We start from the raw sequence: 18,742 nt of genomic DNA on the forward strand, positions 1-18,742 counted from the left end.
ATTCTTATTAATCGATTCAATAATTTAACCACTAAAATGAAAATGCTTTGATATTTTTTCTTATTTTTTTTTTCAATTTAGATAAAAATGGCAGTATGATTTTTTTAAAAATAAATTTAAAAATTCTAAAAAAAATTTGACCACGTGATTGCTATTCATTGTAGATATATATCTTTGATTTCGTACCCGCCATTACCGATTTCTTGAAATTATGAATTTTTTAAAAAAAATTAAAATAAAAATAATAAATAAAGATGGTAGCCCCCCGTCCAAGTGATAGATGATACAATAGATAGAAAACATGCGAGGAAATAGGTTGACGCGATCCGGTCCGAACCGTCCAACAAAAAATTTAAAAAAAAGTTTCTACAGTTTTGACAGCAAATTTTTTTTTAGCCCGGTTCAGCCTTTAAACTAATTTTGTACAAGTTGTTGAGTTAGGCTTCAGAATGCCGCGCCGGGCTTTTCAGTTCGGGGCGAGTTCGGCTTGAAAAGGCGGGGTCGGGTTATCCAGCTTGGGGCAAGTTCGGTTTGAAAATGTCGGCTCGGGCTATCCAGCTTGGGGCAGGTTCGGTTTAAAAATGTCTGGTCAGGCTATCCAGCTTAAGTTATAAATGCCGATATTGACTAGAAAACTGGAGATTTTTTTAAAGGAAATTTGAAAATTATACCGTTTCTTCCTTTGACGGTATTCCAAGTCTTTGGCAAGGTGTTGAAGTTTTTCGTGTAATTATTGTATTTATGACCGCTGGAAGAAGGGTTCAAAAAGGCCCACCCATTTGATTTTTCGCGATGCGGTGTCACGTGGTTATATCCGTTATACCCGGTGCTTACGCCATTGACACGTGATTCTCCGTTGGTGTAAGCCGTGTCCGCATTATGGTTATTCTTAATGCCGTAATTGTGAAAACCGATACTTATAACATATATTTCTAAAGTGTAGCTATCATAGATCATATATCTCATTGTTTTTGTTAATAAAATTTCAAAATTGCTCAATATATAGGTCGGCGATTGACCGGCCCGTATTTTACACGTCCCAGCCTATAAAATAATTCTACACAGCTGATCGAAATTTCGGAATATTGACCGGGCCGACCTTTACGTAATATTCGAAAACTCCTGAACATCATTTTTTTTAAACGAAAATCTCTTTAAAATTACTTTTGAAATGTTTGATAAAGATATGAAGAAGAAATATTTAAAAAAGAACTTAAATAAACTTGGAGCATCCAGCTCTTTTTCACGGGAGATTCCTTGCCGTTACATTCCGAAGGCATATTCCTTGAAGCGTAATTGATGCAATCGCTTTTAGTTATGTCCGAATTCACGACCCAATCTTGGGATTTTAATCTTCTCTTGGCGAAAATCTCGGCACCCCTATCAACCTTTCCCATTCTAGAGTGGCCATTCAATTGCAGACCCTGGCCATTCCCTTCATTGGCGTATCCGTTAGTGACGCGATTCGTTCCGCGATTATTGTACTGCGAATCCTTGATCCCCTTCATCAAGTCGTTCGCGATGGATTTGCACACTTCGGGAGATATTTTGTCGTGCGTGCAAATGTCGGAACGGGCATTGTAATCAGTTCCATGCTAAACAAAAAAAAATAATTGTGTTGTAAGTTTTATAATGGTTCCCAAAAATAATTCCGCACCCGATTCCTTCACCTTTTTTACTTTGGGCTGCACCCTGCCCATGCTTTGTCGTAACAATAGTGAAATTCTGTAGCGAAACATTTAGGATCGGATGCCCTTCCTGACATCAACCAAGTGGTTTTTGCACCCGGTCGAGGAAAAGGTGATCCTATTCTAGACCCAGATCAGAGGGAACCTTTAAGATCTCTATCAGCGGCCAAAAGATGTTGCCACTCCCCCACCACGATGAAGCTGAAAATAGGATTTTGGGATAGATAATCATAATGTCACATGATAATTCTAAAAAAAAACAAAGATAAAAAAAAAATGTGATGTATCTCTTTTTCGAAATCGATTGATAAACGTCCATAAATGTCATTTATATATCGACAGATACAACAGTAAGGTTCGATATTGGAGTTGGGCCGTGTTTAAAACACCGACAGAATAAAAATTAAAGAAAAACCTTTAGCGATAAACCAAAAAAAAAAAATAGAAAATTCGCGGCTAAAATATATTTAGGAAATATTTTTTAAAACTCTAACATTAGGTTAACTCTATCCCAATCATTTTATAAATTAATAACCATTAATATCCATATAATCGTTAGAAAATGTCCGCACTAATAGCCATATCATTTTAATTCCTTGAATAGATGCCGTTGGTTGGGAGTGGGTGAGGGGGGCAATACCCAGATAACGACGTAAGACAGTCTGGGTGAAAGTGGTAGATAATGACATGAAAACGATAGGTTTGACCCTAGGCGATGCTCAGGACCGCGGGCTCTAAACGAAGGAACAGTATCGAGCCCTAAATCTGAATATATGATTCTCAGGATCCATCTCAGTCTGTGTTTAATATTTTTCTACCCGATGGATAAAGTCAACAGCTGTTTACAATGGTACATAATAATATGTGGAAGTTTGATATGTTTGTGACCGGAAATCCAAAGGTGAAGAGTCGCAAATTCCAGATGAGTCGTTCCCTTCCATAAATTCACGAATAGAATTCTTTACCCAAACTAGGGTGACAAAATTAACCACTATCCGTGAATGACGTATTTATCGAAAGTATTTTGTTTTTGTTGCGTGCATTATTTTTGTAAACAAATAAATAAAAAAAAAATCGTATTATCTTACATTGGATAAATTTTCACTGAGAGCTTGGGCTTGGCCCGAAAAATTGGTAACAGCTGTATTACTTCTGCCATTTAGTTGTCTTTGATATGCGTTAAAATAATCTAAAACAAAAATTTATATAATATATATATATATTTTTCTGCCCTCTTTTTTTGTTAAAATATAATATTGATTAGTGTTGGTAAACAGCTGATTTCCCTAAGTGCCGAGATTTCGCCAAACAAACAGATGTTCAATCCTGTGTGCCCATCTATGAGCAAAATCTTCAGGGCTGGGGCAATATTTTTTTCTGGATGAGAATACTGAGTCAGCTGTTTTTTAAAAAATAGGCTCGAATTGGGCCGTTTAAGCAACACTAACTAATATTGATTTTTATAAAAATCTAAATGAGCGGGTCCAGCTGATTTGCATTCAATTCAACGACGCTTCCACTGCAATACAACTTAGTAAAATATATAGGATATAAAAAAAAGATGTTTTTTCTAATACCTATTTTTTTCCTGTAACTGTCATCAGAGATTTCCGCTTCTACGCCGTTGTTGTTATTCTCGATATTGACCTTCTCCGCATTTTTCATGAAGAATTGAGTGGCCTTGTTCTTCTTATCGTGAGAAGTGGGCGACATCAGACCTTTCGTAACCCGTTGACTCATATCTATTTGTTCCTTAACGTCTGGCGGTATTATGTTCAGGACATTCATTTCTGTAGATAGGTTTTCATTAAAAAATTTAAATATTTTTGGATAGTTAAAAATTAAAGTCACCACACCCAAAAAAAGTCAGTTCGGAAATTTACATTTAACATGAATATATATAAATAGATTTTTCTTAAAATCTCTTCAGAGCGCACTAGTTAGGAATTACTAAATGATCATTCGAATAGAATATTTTAATATTGAAAAAAAACTTTTTAAATAGCTACTCGATATGATAAGTAATGTTGTTTAAACCATCTAACTTTTGCCAGAGTTGAGGCTAAACTTGATAATCATGACGACTCCATTTTGGAGTTTGGTCAAAGTTATGTAATTTAACATCACTATAATATAAGATATAGTAATAATTTGAATGCGATATTTATTAAGTTGATAATATTATTCCATTCTTTATATTTAATCCCGTTTCCTTTTCCTTCCCTTTACTATAAATGGATTAGATCATATGTAAAATTATAACATTTTTCAACTGGTAAAAATTAAATATGAAAACTATATAATTTCAAACAGAGTAACAACGTAATGCTAAAAGTCAAGTCTAAATATTTTAACATGGATCCATAATTTAATTTAATTTTACTTTATAAATATGACATGATATTATTGTAATTTGGTCAATATAATACATTGTCGGCCAAAGTTACAAAAAATATAAATAAATTAAAAACTATATGTGAAATTAAATAATATATATATATATATTGTTCTAACTAAACCCTATCAAAAAAAATTTCTTTCTTTCTTTCTTTCTTTCTTTCTTTCTTTCTTTCTTTCTTTCTTTCTTTCTTTCTTTCTTTCTTTCTTTCTTTCTTTCTTTCTTTCTTTCTTTCTTTCTTTCTTTCTTTCTTTCTTTCTTTCTTTCTTTCTTTCTTTCTTTCTTTCTTTCTTTCTTTCTTTCTTTCTTTCTTTCTTTCTTTCTTTCTTTCTTTCTTTCTTTCTTTCTTTCTTTCTTTCTTTCTTTCTTTCTTTCTTTCTTTCTTTCTTTCTTTTCTTTTCTTTCTTTCTTTCTTTCTTTCTTTCTTTCTTTCTTTCTTTCTTTCTTTCTTTCTTTCTTTCTTTCTTTCTTTCTTTCTTTCTTTCTTTCTTTCTTTCTTTCTTTCTTTCTTTCTTTCTTTCTTTCTTTCTTTCTTTCTTTCTTTCTTTCTTTCTTTCTTTCTTTCTTTCTCTTTCTTTCATATATTTTATAAACAATATTCTTTTCAAAGATATGAACCAATTAAGGGTATCTACGCAAGCCATATAAGAACTAACGGAATGATTTACTTAATACCTATATAATATAAAAATTTTAGTAAAATTTTGCATGTTGTCACCAGTTATAACATATACATATATTTATCTTAACCCCACCCATGTATTGACTCATATATTATGGGTATTTCTTTTTATTTTGTAATTTAAACTAATAAAAAAATAAGATGGCGAACTTGTTTCGAGTTTTATATATACTATATATATATCAAAGACCTGCCATTTGCACGGCACGGCTCGGTTATATTTAAAAAAAAATATAATACGGGCCGGGCCGGACCGGGTTTGCAGATCTGTGAATATATATATATATAATAAATATATATATATATTAAAATTAAACTTTTTTTCAATTTGGGTTCACTCAAGATCGGATAATTATGACGAAAATAATAATAATTAGATCTAATATCTATGTCATCTGAGCCGTGGTCAGAAATATCGATATCATCTAAACCATACATTTGAGCTAGCTAGGTATATGAAGGATTCGATTTATTGTGCATTAATGTTTGTGAAGATGATTTAAGTTTTATCCCTTTTTGATTTTTCCTTGGGGAAGAAATTAACGAATTGAGGGATATATTTTTTTTATTTTCGGCATACAGTTTTTAGCGGGCAAATTATCATTGTTTTGTGTTTGTTAGTTTTGTCGAGATTGAAATTAAAATTTAAATTAAAACGAAAATTTTTAATACATTTCAAATAGGAATTTATTTTAATTCTTTTAAATTTTTTTTTTTTTATTGAATTGTCTATTTAACCTTCTAAAAATATAAACATTATTTAATTATTTTATTAACTATTAACTATATATTGCATAATATGTGCATACAACTTCGCAATTTAAATTCAATTATCTCGATAATAAATTAATTTATTTATATATTAAAAAAAACGCGATGGCATATGTATGACGGTATGCTTGTCGGTTGAAAATTCTAAAATTAGATGGGAAATACCAATCATTGATAATCAACATAATAGAAATAATCTCCGCCTTTGTTCGCTCCGCTTACATGAGTGACGGAAAATATTTCCGCGACCGTTTTGATATTTTATTTTGGTCTCAGCTCATTAGAGAACACTAAAAAGCAAAGAACAACTACAGAAATTAAGTGTTAGTAGAAGTAAGCAAGCGATCTTTCATATTGATTATAATACGTTCTACCCTTAGAGGTCATAAAGAAAAGAACCATTGCGATAATTAAGTATTAGCTGTAAAGCACATGATTTTTATTTTTAAATTGTTGGATAAAATTTAAAAATGGCCACCATTTGTATTTTTTTAAGGTGTTTGAATTTACAAAATATAAATTTTACATCTGAAATGGCTGGCTATGTCTTGGGGAAATGGACGAATAAGTGAAAATATTATCTTAATGAGGTGCAAACTGTCATAATAAACATCTTTTATCCCAATCATTTCAATTTATCATCATTTTAATAACTAATCTTCTTTTTTTTTTGACAGACGATATTTAAACATGATTAATTAAAAAAAATTTTTTGGTACAATTTCTGTGATATAAATATTTTTTGATAAGGTAATAATTGACATAATCGTTTTAAACTTGTTTTTCACCATAATAATAAAGAAAGAAAGAAAGAAAAAAGAAAGAAAGAAAGAAAGAAAGAAAGAAAGAAAGAAAAAAAAACTATTTTAATTTCTCTCTCTTTACTTATAATAATATAGAAATAATTGTTTGGTCTCTTCGAAAAATAATATTTAGAAATTATGGTTATCACATTTAACAATATTTCATATATACCAATATTTCGTCCCATCATTTTATTTCATATAAATGTCAATATCAAAAAAACCAATATTACATCCCATGATTATAATATGTATATTAGAGATCGGCAAAAGTAAGGCCGGGCCAGACTCGGACTTAAGTTTTTTTAAAAAAAATTGGGTTCGGGCCGGGTCGGGCCTAATACTTTTTTAAAAAAATTTCGGGTTCGGGTCGAGTCGTGCCGGGTCGGGCTTGAAAAATATTAGGTCCGGTGCAAATCATATTTTAAAATATATTACAGCTCGTTTAAATTATCTTTATTTTTTTTATATAAATATTACAACAACAAAATCACCATGATTAAAAATTTTTGAAACAAAGAAAATTTTTTTTTTTCAAATATATTGACAAAACGTCTATAAATGTCAATTACAAATCGACAGATACATATAGCTATAATCCGCAGTTTATATTCGATTCAACTTAATATTATTTTTCAGAGTTGTTAAAAGATCTAGATATAAAAATGTGGTATCTGTATATGTACCTTAGATATAAAAATGTGGTATCTGTATATGTATCTAGATAGATTTTTGATTAAAATATCGGTATCTAGATATTTTTTTAGACGATGTGTCTGTATCTAGAACCATTTAAAAAGTATCTTTTAACAACTCTGTTATTTTTAAATATTTTTTACGTATTTTTTTCTGATATATCTTTTGATTAAGGAAAAAATACGTAATATAATATTAAAAAATGTTAACAAGCCAGATAAATATTGTCCATAATCTTAGTTAATAATGATTTTTACATATATCATGTTAGATTTATAATATTTTATAATTTTAATAAAAAAAATTTAAAGCAATTATTTATTTAAATATTTTACAAATTTGATAAACAATTTCAAAATTTAATAAATAAAATTAAGCTAGATGGCGTTTGTTAATAAATAAATAAACTTATTTAAGTTCTTTTATATTAATAAAAACTTTATTTTTAACAAATATTTTTTTTTTAATTATTAATATTTTCTAAAAAAACAGACATGATTAATTTATTACGTAAAATTATGTAAAATGAATATAAAAGTGATGGTGTGTGTTAATTGTGAAAAATTAAATATAAATCCTCCAGGAACTTCTATTCAGTCTAATGGCAAATGGTGTGTGCATATATTATTGTTCTCATGTTTTATACAACATAGCTTTTCATCGGCAACTTAAAATCGTCAAATTATATATATATCAGAGACCTGTAGGCCCAGGCCTAAAAAATTCTTTTTTTGGCCTGAAAATTATTTTTACAAAATACCAGGGCAAGGCAGGGTCTAAGATTGTTAAACCAGGGGCGGGCATATATGTCTAATATATATAATCTCCATAATCACACGATGATCGTTTTCGTATCTCCGTAATGTATTTAAAATTTAAGGAGACTATATAGTGTAATGTAAATTTTTTTTTGAAAATTTTTTTTTGCCATCCCCGGGATTGGAACTTGCGACTTCACTATTGGAAGGCAAACGTTCTTATGCTTTACCTCATGCACCAACTTGATAAATAAATTTAAAATATTAATTAAATTTCATAAATCCTTTAATTTTCAATTTTCAAATAATAAATAATATAAAGTATTAAAAAAAACGAAAATATAATATTTTATGTTTTAATATATTTAAAAATGTTTGAAAAATATATAATAATAATTATATATATATTAAAGTTTCACGCATACACCAACTTGAATATAATATAATTTAAAATATTAATTATATAGATGTTGAAGGGTAATTATTTAGTTTGTGTGTATGTATTAAATATACTTTATTAATAAATTTTATATAAATATTAAAATTTAAGAGTAAAAGAGGTAAAATTGTTGTAATGTATACTGTGAGCATGTATTAGAAATATCAAAATTTAAAAATGTAATGGAAATCATATTGAATAAAATTTAAAATAGAGGTGCTTTAAGATTTTTGAATTTTAAATATGGGTTATAGATTGGTCTGAAATTTTTTTTGCAGACATAGCCAGAACTGATCAAAAAACTATATGTTGACGGGTAATTATTTAGTTTGTGTGCATGGTATTAAACAAATTTAATATAAATATTAAAATAAAAGAGGTAAAATTGTTGCAATGTATACTGAGAGCATGTATTGGAAATATCAAAATTTAAAATGGTTTGTTTAAAATTTAAATTAGAATAAACATATTTTCAGTAATATGTATTCATGAATTTTATATAAATACCAGGAGCTCACCAGTAGAATCATAGGTAAATCAGAAATTTACCCTTCATTTGATTATAATTTTGAAATTAGACAGATTTAATTCTTATAAGACCCTTACATCAGACCTATTTTTCTGGATCAAATAAATTATTTGGGTTTTCCTGGGCTTGGGAAATATTTTTCACCATGAATATTGACTTGCACATAGCTTGAGAAACATTTTTCATAATTATTATAGTCTAAGATTCCTGTAAATTTTTTAATTTTAAATATGGGCTAGAAATTGGCCTGAAAATTTCTTTTGAAGACATGGCAAGGCATGATCAAAAACCAAGGTCCACGCAACTTTCGTATTCTTATTGTATTTCTAAATTCATTGTGACTTTTTATATATTTTATTCCAGTCCTCAACTATCAAAATTATTATGGTCTTTTGCGGGTTGAGAAAACCAAGTGCGAGGACCTGGCTTGGGAATTTTTTTAATATTAGGCATAGGTGTATTATTTAACACAGAATATTTATATGGCCCTCAGGTTAAATCTAATTTAAATATATTTTTATTCAAAAAAATAGTATTTACTCTTAGTCTTAATGGGTTGGCCTTGGTTGGAGTGAGCTGGGTTAAAATAGACTAAAAAATAGATATGGTATTTAGATTTTTACCTATCTCCAGGCTTGGAAAATTACTATCGGTTGGCCAGGTATGAGAAAATTTTTTATAAAATTATTATGGGTTAGGCTGGGCTTGGAAAATATTTTTATAAATTATATTGGGCTGGGCTTGGGGAAAATTTTGCAAAATTATTATGAGCTTGGAAGCTTGAGAATTTTTTTATTATTAATTATAGGTCAGACATTGGCCCAAAACAAATTTTTTTGCAGGCCTGGGCTTGACCTGATCAAAAAACCAAGGCCCATGAAAATCTGAATTTTGATTGTATTTTTAAATTCATTATGATTATTTAAATATTTATTTCAGTTCTTAACTACCAAAATTATTATGATATTTCATTGGGCTAGGAAGAATTTTTCATAATTAATATGGCTTTGAACTTTACCTGGGAATTTTTCTTATTATTAAATATTAGGTATAAGTAATCAGTAATATTTAACAAACAATATTGGTATTATCAAGTAAGTGCTTTAAATTTATTTTTACTCAAACCATAGCACTTAGTTTTAATGGATTATACCTGGCCTGAAGGAATGAGAGGGGGTAGGAAGAATAAAAATTGGATATTATTTTCAAATAACAGGTAACATGCTCATTCCCCGTCTAGTATATATATTTATATAAAGAACTATTTATTCGCCATCTACAAATATAAAAATTATCCTAACTAACATGTTAACAGGATATATCGCTTCATATAAAACTAGCTGGGTTAGAAAGTGTCAAAACCCAAAAAATTTCCACCCTAACGTAGCCTAACCAGCCCTCCCGCTGACCGGACCTAACCCGAAAGGTGTATAGGAAAGAAATCACAAATATTTTATAAAATATATATTTTCGTTCCCTATATTTTTTGATGTTTATGAAAAGCAATAAGTTTTTGATAATTTTTATATGCTTATTCTATTTTTATCCATGTGATTATTCGATCAAGCTCCTAAAAAAGTTAATGGAAGAATAATAAAAAGGAAAATATAAAATTGGGCCACTTTTAACAATGACGTTAGCGGCGGTCTCAGGGCTGACTGGCCAGGGGCACTATCAAAATTGGTTTAAAATTTAAGTAAAGCCATTTTTTGAATTCAGTTTCGAATCAGGTGATTCCATTTTATATCCTCTAAAAAAATATATGTAAGCTTATCAATGATCTTCAAAAAGCAGGCTTAATACATTTCCAATAACCCTTCACGGTAAAACCAAAAATACCCCCCCCCCCCCCCTCACTCCGCCAACACACATTTAGGATAATTTTGGATAAAAGACTATGATTAAATCTTCTCACGTGACTTATAGCAGGTAATTACTAATCTGGAATTTGCAGAAATGATCCCTTAAAATTTTTTTTTTTATAATTTTTAACAACTTCCTACTTTTATACAAAAGAAAATATAATACACAAAAATTTGCAATTTTTTTTTCGTTTTTTTTATATATATATTAGCGTGCTTTTTCTGGCAATTTTATTTTTACAATTTTAAATTCTTTCTTTCTTTCTTTCTTTCTTTCTTTCTTTCTTTCTTTCTTTCTTTCTTTCTTTCTTTCTTTCTTTCTTTCTTTCTTTCTTTCTTTCTTTCTTTCTTTCTTTCTTTCAGGGTATTCCAAACATGACGGCGTACAATTTCCGGTAAAATCAGAAATTTGAAATTTAAAAAAAAAACGCTAACACACTTGCGGAAAATACACATTGGCGCTATATTATATATATTTCCTTATAATAAAGTGGAATATAATTTTTTCCATTCACTTAAGTTACAATACCAGGATTACCCTAAATTACTGGATTAGAGTTGTTAGACTACCTATCTTTAGTCAGCTATAAAACAGCGTAGGCCATAACTTTATCCAGAAATATTCTAATTAAATCTTCAAGTCGAGACTCAAAGTAGAAATCTTTATTCGATCAGATTTAATCTAAAAGCGTGACTAAAGACACAATTGAGATGGTCAAATGTAGGAAATATAACAACACTATCCTCTCGATATTACCCCCTACAACTTAATCTACTTTGATTGTCAAGTGTCATGTCATTTAGACATCTAGGATAATAATAAAAATAATAATCTAATAATTATTTTTAGAAAGGAGAGAAAATTGTTAATCAAAGGAGAAAAAAAAACATATGGTTTATTTATATAAGTATATTCCTATTTTCAATTTTCAATTTTCAATTTTCAATTTTCAATTTTCAATTTTCAATTTTCAATTTTCAATTTTAATGCAAAAAAAAAATTTAAATTTTTTTTTATTAATATAATAGCGATTTGAAAAATGGTTGTGAAGATGATAATCAATTTATTTTATATGTTTATAATGCAGCATAAAATTATTTTCATATAAATAACAATAATAATGGTATTGGTATATAACATACATGTGTTCAATTGTTATCGTAAGTAAAAAAAATGCAATCATTTTTCGAAATTATTTGATATTTTTTCTTAAATATCGTAGAAAATAAATTAGGCGAAAGGTCAAAATTTTAGGCCAGTGGGAGGATTTAACTCTTTCAGGGCCTGGTCATGTTTTTTTTTTTAAAAAAAATTTCCACTTTTTACAAGTTCGGTCCGGTTTAATTTAATAAAATTTTTATTTATTTAATTCCCAAGTTAGGTCTTATTTATTTTTTTATTTTACCCGGCCCAGACTTTTTTTTAAAAATAATTGTTGGATACATGCATATAATACCTAATAGAAGGAAGAAAAGATGTTCCCAATTGGGAACTTCCCGTTACCATATTCCAAATGCTATAAGCAAATCGATTTCGATTAGGGAAAGGAAGGTTTCATTTTGATTTGCGTATCTATATTATGTAATTTGTCCTTTTTTTTAATACCTAGACTGACGACGACGCATTCATAAATAATGCATTTGAAAGCGTCGGTGGAATGCAAATCAGCTGGACCCGCCATTTTGGTTAACCCATAACAGTAATTATTCTCATGTTCATAAATTACTATTTAAATTGATAACTTGCTTCCTTATTTATCTCGACGATCAGAGGCAATTCCTTTAATAAAGTTCGCGTCAGAACATAGGAATAAATTTGGCCTCTCATTTAAAATTTTTTTTCAATAATGATTATGGATAATCAAAATGGCGTCCCCGGCTGTTTTTCATTGATGTAACACTTTTAAATGAAAGCATCGTCAGTCTAGGTATTATTATATGCCAAATGTCATTGCTTTTTTCAAAAAAATTTAAGGTGTTACCCCGAATTAGCCATGTTATCGAAAAATGTTACTCTTTAATTGACACTTTAAATATTTTTTAAAAAATTTGCTATTCGAGTTATGAGTCGGGTCGATTGACGACATTCGCTTAATTACCAACACTATACTAAAAAACCTAAAAATAATCCTCGCTTTCCAATATCTTTTGAAATGGGTATATATTGTTTTTAAAAAAACTAACTTTCTTTCTTTCTTTCTTTCTTTCTTTCTTTCTTTCTTTCTTTCTTTCTTTCTTTCTTTCTTTCTTTCTTTCTTTCTTTCTTTCTTTCTTTCTTTCTTTCTTTCTTTCTTTCTTTCTTTCTTTCTTTCTTTCTTTCTTTCTTTCTTTCTTTCTTTCTTTCTTTCTTTCTTTCTTTCTTTCTTTCTTTCTTTCTTTCTTTCTTTCTTTCTTTCTTTCTTTCTTTCTTTCTTTCTTTCTTTCTTTCTTTCTTTCTTTCTTTCTTTCTTTCTTTCTTTCTTTCTTTCTTTCTTTCTTTATTTATTTATTTATTTATTTATTTATTTATTTATTTATTTCTTTCTTTCTTTATTTATTTCTTTCTTTTTTTCTTAAATTTTATAAATATTTTACCCCCCCCCCCCCCCCCCCCCCAGATATGAATGTTTTAGTATAATTTCCGGTAGAGAGTATTTATTGGGTAATGACTATATTGAACTAACTCGGTTCAATATAAAAGGGCAGAAAAAACAGCTGAGCATCGAGAATTTATTTGGTTCGAGGCTCCGAGAATGTTGTTTTTGGCGCCAAAATACCTATGTGGAAATGTATTGTTGTTCAAAAAGCCTCCAATCAAAATTTTGGACAAATAATAATTATTATCCAAGCCCCTGATTTGGCGCCAAAAAAAGAATCTAACCCTTTCTGCCCATCTTTTTGGTAAAACTCTTGAGGGTTAGGTATTTTATTTGTGCTGATACAGTCCCGTTTATTGGTTAAAAAAAATCGACGCGATCTATGTTTTTTTAACAACACTAGCGGAGAATATTAAAGTAAGCATTTCCTTATATTTCAGTTTAGGCCAAAAAATTCGAATACTCCTAATTTTACCAGGGAACCCGGAAGATTTATGGATCCTGATGTGGACGCTTATATGAGGCGTAATCATATATAGAATCGGAATGTTCTTAGAACCTCTAGATAAAATTTATTTGAGGTCATAGTGTTTTTGCCAGGAGGCACGACACGACCACCAATATCCTTTGTTAGTTGTACAAAATGGGATTGTTAAAAAACTATTACCGACTGAGTCATACTTTAATCAATGACAATAACTTAACTTGGGGACGCCATTTTGATTACCCATATCATTATTAAAAAATTCTAAACGAGAGGCCAAATTTATTCCTGTGTTCTGACGCGAACTTTATTAAAGGAATTGCCTCATCATCGAGATAATAAGGAAGCAATTTTAACATGAGAATAATTACTGTACGGGTTTGCCAAAAATGGCGGGTCCAGCTGATTTGCGTTCAGCCGACCCTTTCAAATGTATTATTTATGAACGCGTCGTCAGTCTAGGAATTATTAACTGTCATTGAGTTTCTTGGATATTAGAAAAATCATATTTTGGAAATCTTGGAGGCTCTAGTTTATAATATTAAACAAAATATTTTTTAAAAAAAAACAAAATATTTTTAAAAAAAAACAAAATATTTAAAAAAAAAACAAAAATATTTAAAAAAAAAACAAAATATTTTAAAAAAAAAACAAAATATTAAAAAAAAACAAAATATTTTAAAAAAAAACAAAATATTTAAAAAAAAAACAAAATAACAAATGAAATCAATAGTTTTGTTTAAAAAAATTTTTTTTTTTTTTACCATTATCCAAATTGAAGTCGCCCGATAAAACGGTATTTTTGTATGGTTCGGGGTGTTTGTTGTCGAGATGTCCATTACAATTATAGTATTTGTTAAGATAGTAGGGTCTCGACGATTCTAGCAACGAATGGCTACCATTTCCGCCTAATATATCGTCGCAGGAAGAGCGTAAATTGTTTAGCGCAGGCGGATTCCTGAAAATATAACGCGAACGATTAAATAGGTTTTTCATAATTGATTATATACTTTTTTTAACCAATTAATTAAGAATTCCTACAATTTATTATGGAAAATAGGTTTGGTGCGAGCTCTCTATAACAGGAAGATGGGAGGGGGGCAAAATGAAAGTGGATACCCTCTTATTTAACATACGTGGTCTCGCGTTTCGGCGCTCAATAAAAAGCTGACCCCCCCCCCCCCCCCCTCGAGTTAACGATCAGCTGGTTAGATGCGATTTTTACGCTTTCGAGGACTAACCTTGCAACCTGATTGGACGTACAAAAGGGGAAAATAGGTATAGAGGGGATACGCGATACAATGATCTCATTTGGTTTTCTTTGTTTAAAAAAATGAAATTAATATTTTCTATTTTCCTTTGGGGTATTTTTTTTTTGTTGTTGTGCGCAATAGATTTCGATAAAGATATATTTCTTATATCTAATCAAGAAAAGTGAAGAGTTTAAAAAAAAAAATGTCCGCTAATCAATAATAGAAAGAGTCGGCCATTTTAACGATAAATTTTTTAATAAAAATAAAAAAATTGTTTCGTAAGGGCAGTTTTTTAATTTTGTAAGACAAATAATCGAATAATAATCATCAGAAATCAGAACTTTTAATTATCAATATTTCCCCGCGAAATCTCAAAATAACTCTGAAGAGTCGACACTAGACTACTCCCCAGTTCTTAGAAGATAAATGCTTCAACATTTTTTATTTTGTCAAGAAACTGAAACGGTGGGGGGGGGGGAAGAGTTTTCTCTAAAATTCTGAAGGAATGCAAGCTCTCGATTGAGGAGGTCCCTCCCTAGTGGAGGCCAAGTTCTATAAACATTTGATTTTTTTTAAAAAAAATCGCTGTTCAATCAATCCCTATCTGCGAAAATAAAATGGTAGCAGAAGCGGTTTTTATCGGTGAATCTTCTAACTACAGAAAAATAACAAAAAAAAACAGGGAAATGACGTTTGTTCTTATTTTATATTAAAAGTATTATACCAAGTTTGTATGTATTCATCGTTGAAGGATTTGGACATGATGTTGTTAGACCCCATTCCGTTTGGCACCAAGAGGGGATCATTGTTGGGTTCGTAAGGCCAAACATCGTAGACGGATTGAGTCATGTCAAACTTGGCGTTTTTATTCTTGAACCGGTGGTCATCCGATTTCGAGGATTTCCCGTACTCTCTGCCGCCAAAATTTTCCGAATCCGACATAATACGACCAATATTTCCGTTGGAAATTTTGCCGAAATCACCCCGCGCTTATTTATATTAAAGAAATAATTTTTTGTATAAAAATATATTATTCCCATATCTTCAATATTCAAAAATTAATTTAAGATTCAGGGAAAGAAAACTCCAAAGATGCTAAGATTAAAATATGAAATTTTTTTAAAAAAAAACAGACTTATCGATTCTTAGAAGAGATTGAAGCAGAATTGCCTGAACTCCTCTTCCCAACCAGTTACAACTGAAACCCTCTCGTTTTCTCTGACTTCGAAAATGTTTAGTAATAAAGATTCTTCCATTCCTTAGCGGGTGAGAACAATCAAACAGGGTAGTTCATACCGCTCCAAAAAACCAAATAAAAATAGTCAACTGCGTTTCATATGATATTGTAGAAAATCAAATGGAAATCTAGTTATTTTGTTGATAAATTATGGTTGACAAAATAACTAGTAGACCTTATTTTTAGTTTCTAAAGGCGACCTGAAACGCAGCTGACTTTTTTTTTGACTTGTGGAGTGGTCTGAACCCCAAAACTTTTGACATGCTCTTAGATGCGAATTACAGAATATACGGCGCCAAAAAAAAAAATAAGGGCCCCCAAAAATGAATGAAGCCTTTTATTATAACCTTGATGATTTCCGCCATAACAATTTTCGTTGGCGTCGACGTAGCTTGTATTGTTCGGCTCAGCGTATAGCGGATTACCGTTGAGGTTTTTGAAATTCTCGAGTTCAGATTTCTAGGGAAGTAAAAAAATTTATAATTTTTTTTTTTATAAACTTCTGCTAATACCAATCGATGACGTAGTATTTAGCTTTTTTTTTTATAGTAGTACAGTCAGTACCTTTCATCGGAATCAACCAATGGGAGGAGAGAAGGGGAGCGGGAAATTCTCCCTTTAAATAAAAAAATTTGCCACATTGTTTGAATTTAATATAAAATTTTATTTCCTCCAAACATTTCCTAACGCCTACAAGAGAGATTATCCAAAAAAAACAATGGCGGAAAAAAACCACCAAAATGTCTGCTCCCCCCCCCCCCCCCTTTCGAAAATCCTAGATAAATCAATGGTGTATTTTAGTGTTTCTTTCTAAATATTTTATAAAAATCTATACATGTCACAATGTTCTTTCTTTCTTTCTTTCTTTCTTTCTTTCTTTCTTTCTTTCTTTCTTTCTTTCTTTCTTTCTTTCTTTCTTTCTTTCTTTCTTTCTTTCTTTCTTTCTTTCCATGGGGAATTATTAGAATTTCTCAATTTTGAATCATTAACCAAAATGGAAAAAAAGACTTGTTTGAGGGTAGCGGAAAAAAACTGCGGTTGGACCAAAAGGACCGCTGAGATAAAAGAGACGCGGTGGCAGAACCTTGATAGCCAAAGGTAATTGATGAAGAAAAAGAGAAGCTACAAAGAATGAATAAAATCTATGGCGGAGAGTGACATGGAAAAAAAACAAAGGATAGAAAAAAGAAATACTATGCGAAAACACAGGGAATTGAAACGCTGGAGATTGCAAAGGAATTGGAAAATGAGGGAACAGGAAGCAAAGGGGAAAGAGAGACAGGATCTAATAGGTGTAAACTGTTTAAAAAAAATGTTGAGGGAAGAATAGTAATTGGAAATACTGTGTGCCGACGATTTGGTAGTGATAGCTAAAAAAAAGTAAAGAGTGAATCGAAGGTTAATATAGCTAGCTGGATGAGGATTATGGAAGGGATTAAAAAAAAATGAATATAGAAACGAAGGTGATGTTTGGAGGCAAAAGTTTAGAAAAGAATCGAGGAGACAGACACGTGGCCAGGTGATATATGTGGAAAAGGCTTTGCTAGAAGCTCCACTGTACCTGCTGTGGCAAATGGGTTCACAGTAGGTGTAGTGGTGGAAAGGGAAACCTGCAGGAGGCAAGCACGAGATTTGTTTGTAGAAAGTGTATGAAAAATGTGCAAGATAATTGTAATATGATCGGTTTTTACATTAGAAATAAAATAAGTTTAAAAAAAGTATGGATGTTCTGTTATCTAGGCCATACACTTAGCGCAGGTGAAGGAGTTGACTAGGTGCAGTGGCTGCAAGGATGAAATTTAGAGAGGGGTGTCTTCAATTTTAAACAATAAAAAAATGTCACCCTGGTTTTGAAGGGAAAGGTATACGCGAGATGTATGAGAAGACCCACATAAACAACTTATCAAATTATTTGAAAATTTTCTAATGATTAAATCACAGGGAAAACTGGTCAACCTGGGGCAAACCTGGAAATCGCCATTAAATGGAGAAGAGGAAAAAGAAGATTGAAGAAAATATTGCCTCACGATTTTAGTCAGAGACCTTTGCCGAAGATCAAAAAATTTAGGCCCATGCCCGGGGCTGGTCTAGATTTTTTTTTTGGATTATTTTACGGCCCGGATTTTATGGAAAATTTTTTAGATGTATTTTTGCGAATCTTTAAAGGGAAAATGGAAGATATGAAGCGGTCAATGACATATAAATAATACATGGACTAACGATGCTTTCATTTAAAAGGTGGTACATCAATGAAAAACAGCTGGGGACGCCATTTTGGCTACCCATAATCGTTATTAAAAAAATTTTAAACGAGAGGCCAAATTTATTCCTATGTTCTGACGCGAACTTTGTTAAATTAATAGAGATGGTGTGAGGAAAGCAAGTTATCAATTTAATAAGTAGTTTTTAAACATGTGAATAATTGATATACGGGTTTACCAAAATGGCGAGTCCAGCTGATTTACATTCATCGACGCTTTCATGCATCATCATGAATGTAGACTAGGTATTATTATATGTCATTGGAAGCGGTATAAATGGCTCACTTTTTCAACCGAATTAATTT

General features: G+C 30.4%; 1 protein-coding gene across 2 annotated transcripts in view; it reads right to left on the reverse strand.

The window, feature by feature from the left end:
- LOC135927296 (uncharacterized) overlaps positions 1-18,742 on the reverse strand; it is a 27,060-nt gene continuing 8,318 nt past the window's right edge. For both annotated transcript variants that reach the window (XM_065463262.1, XM_065463261.1), the window contains exons 5-12: positions 16,524-16,635; positions 15,664-15,928; positions 14,451-14,644; positions 3,266-3,478; positions 2,777-2,877; positions 1,224-1,595; positions 672-888; positions 1-202 (exon numbers count right to left, since the gene is read on the reverse strand). In XM_065463262.1, coding sequence (XP_065319334.1) covers positions 156-202; positions 672-888; positions 1,224-1,595; positions 2,777-2,877; positions 3,266-3,478; positions 14,451-14,644; positions 15,664-15,928; positions 16,524-16,635 — 1,521 coding nt within the window. In that variant the 3' untranslated portion in view covers positions 1-155. The remainder of the gene's footprint in view (positions 203-671; positions 889-1,223; positions 1,596-2,776; positions 2,878-3,265; positions 3,479-14,450; positions 14,645-15,663; positions 15,929-16,523; positions 16,636-18,742) is intronic.

Source organism: Gordionus sp. m RMFG-2023, chromosome 3, assembly GCF_954871325.1.
Source record: "Gordionus sp. m RMFG-2023 chromosome 3, tfGorSpeb1-WG-v2, whole genome shotgun sequence".
In the NCBI taxonomy this organism is placed as follows: Eukaryota; Metazoa; Nematomorpha; class Gordioida; order Chordodea; family Parachordodidae; genus Gordionus; species Gordionus sp. m RMFG-2023.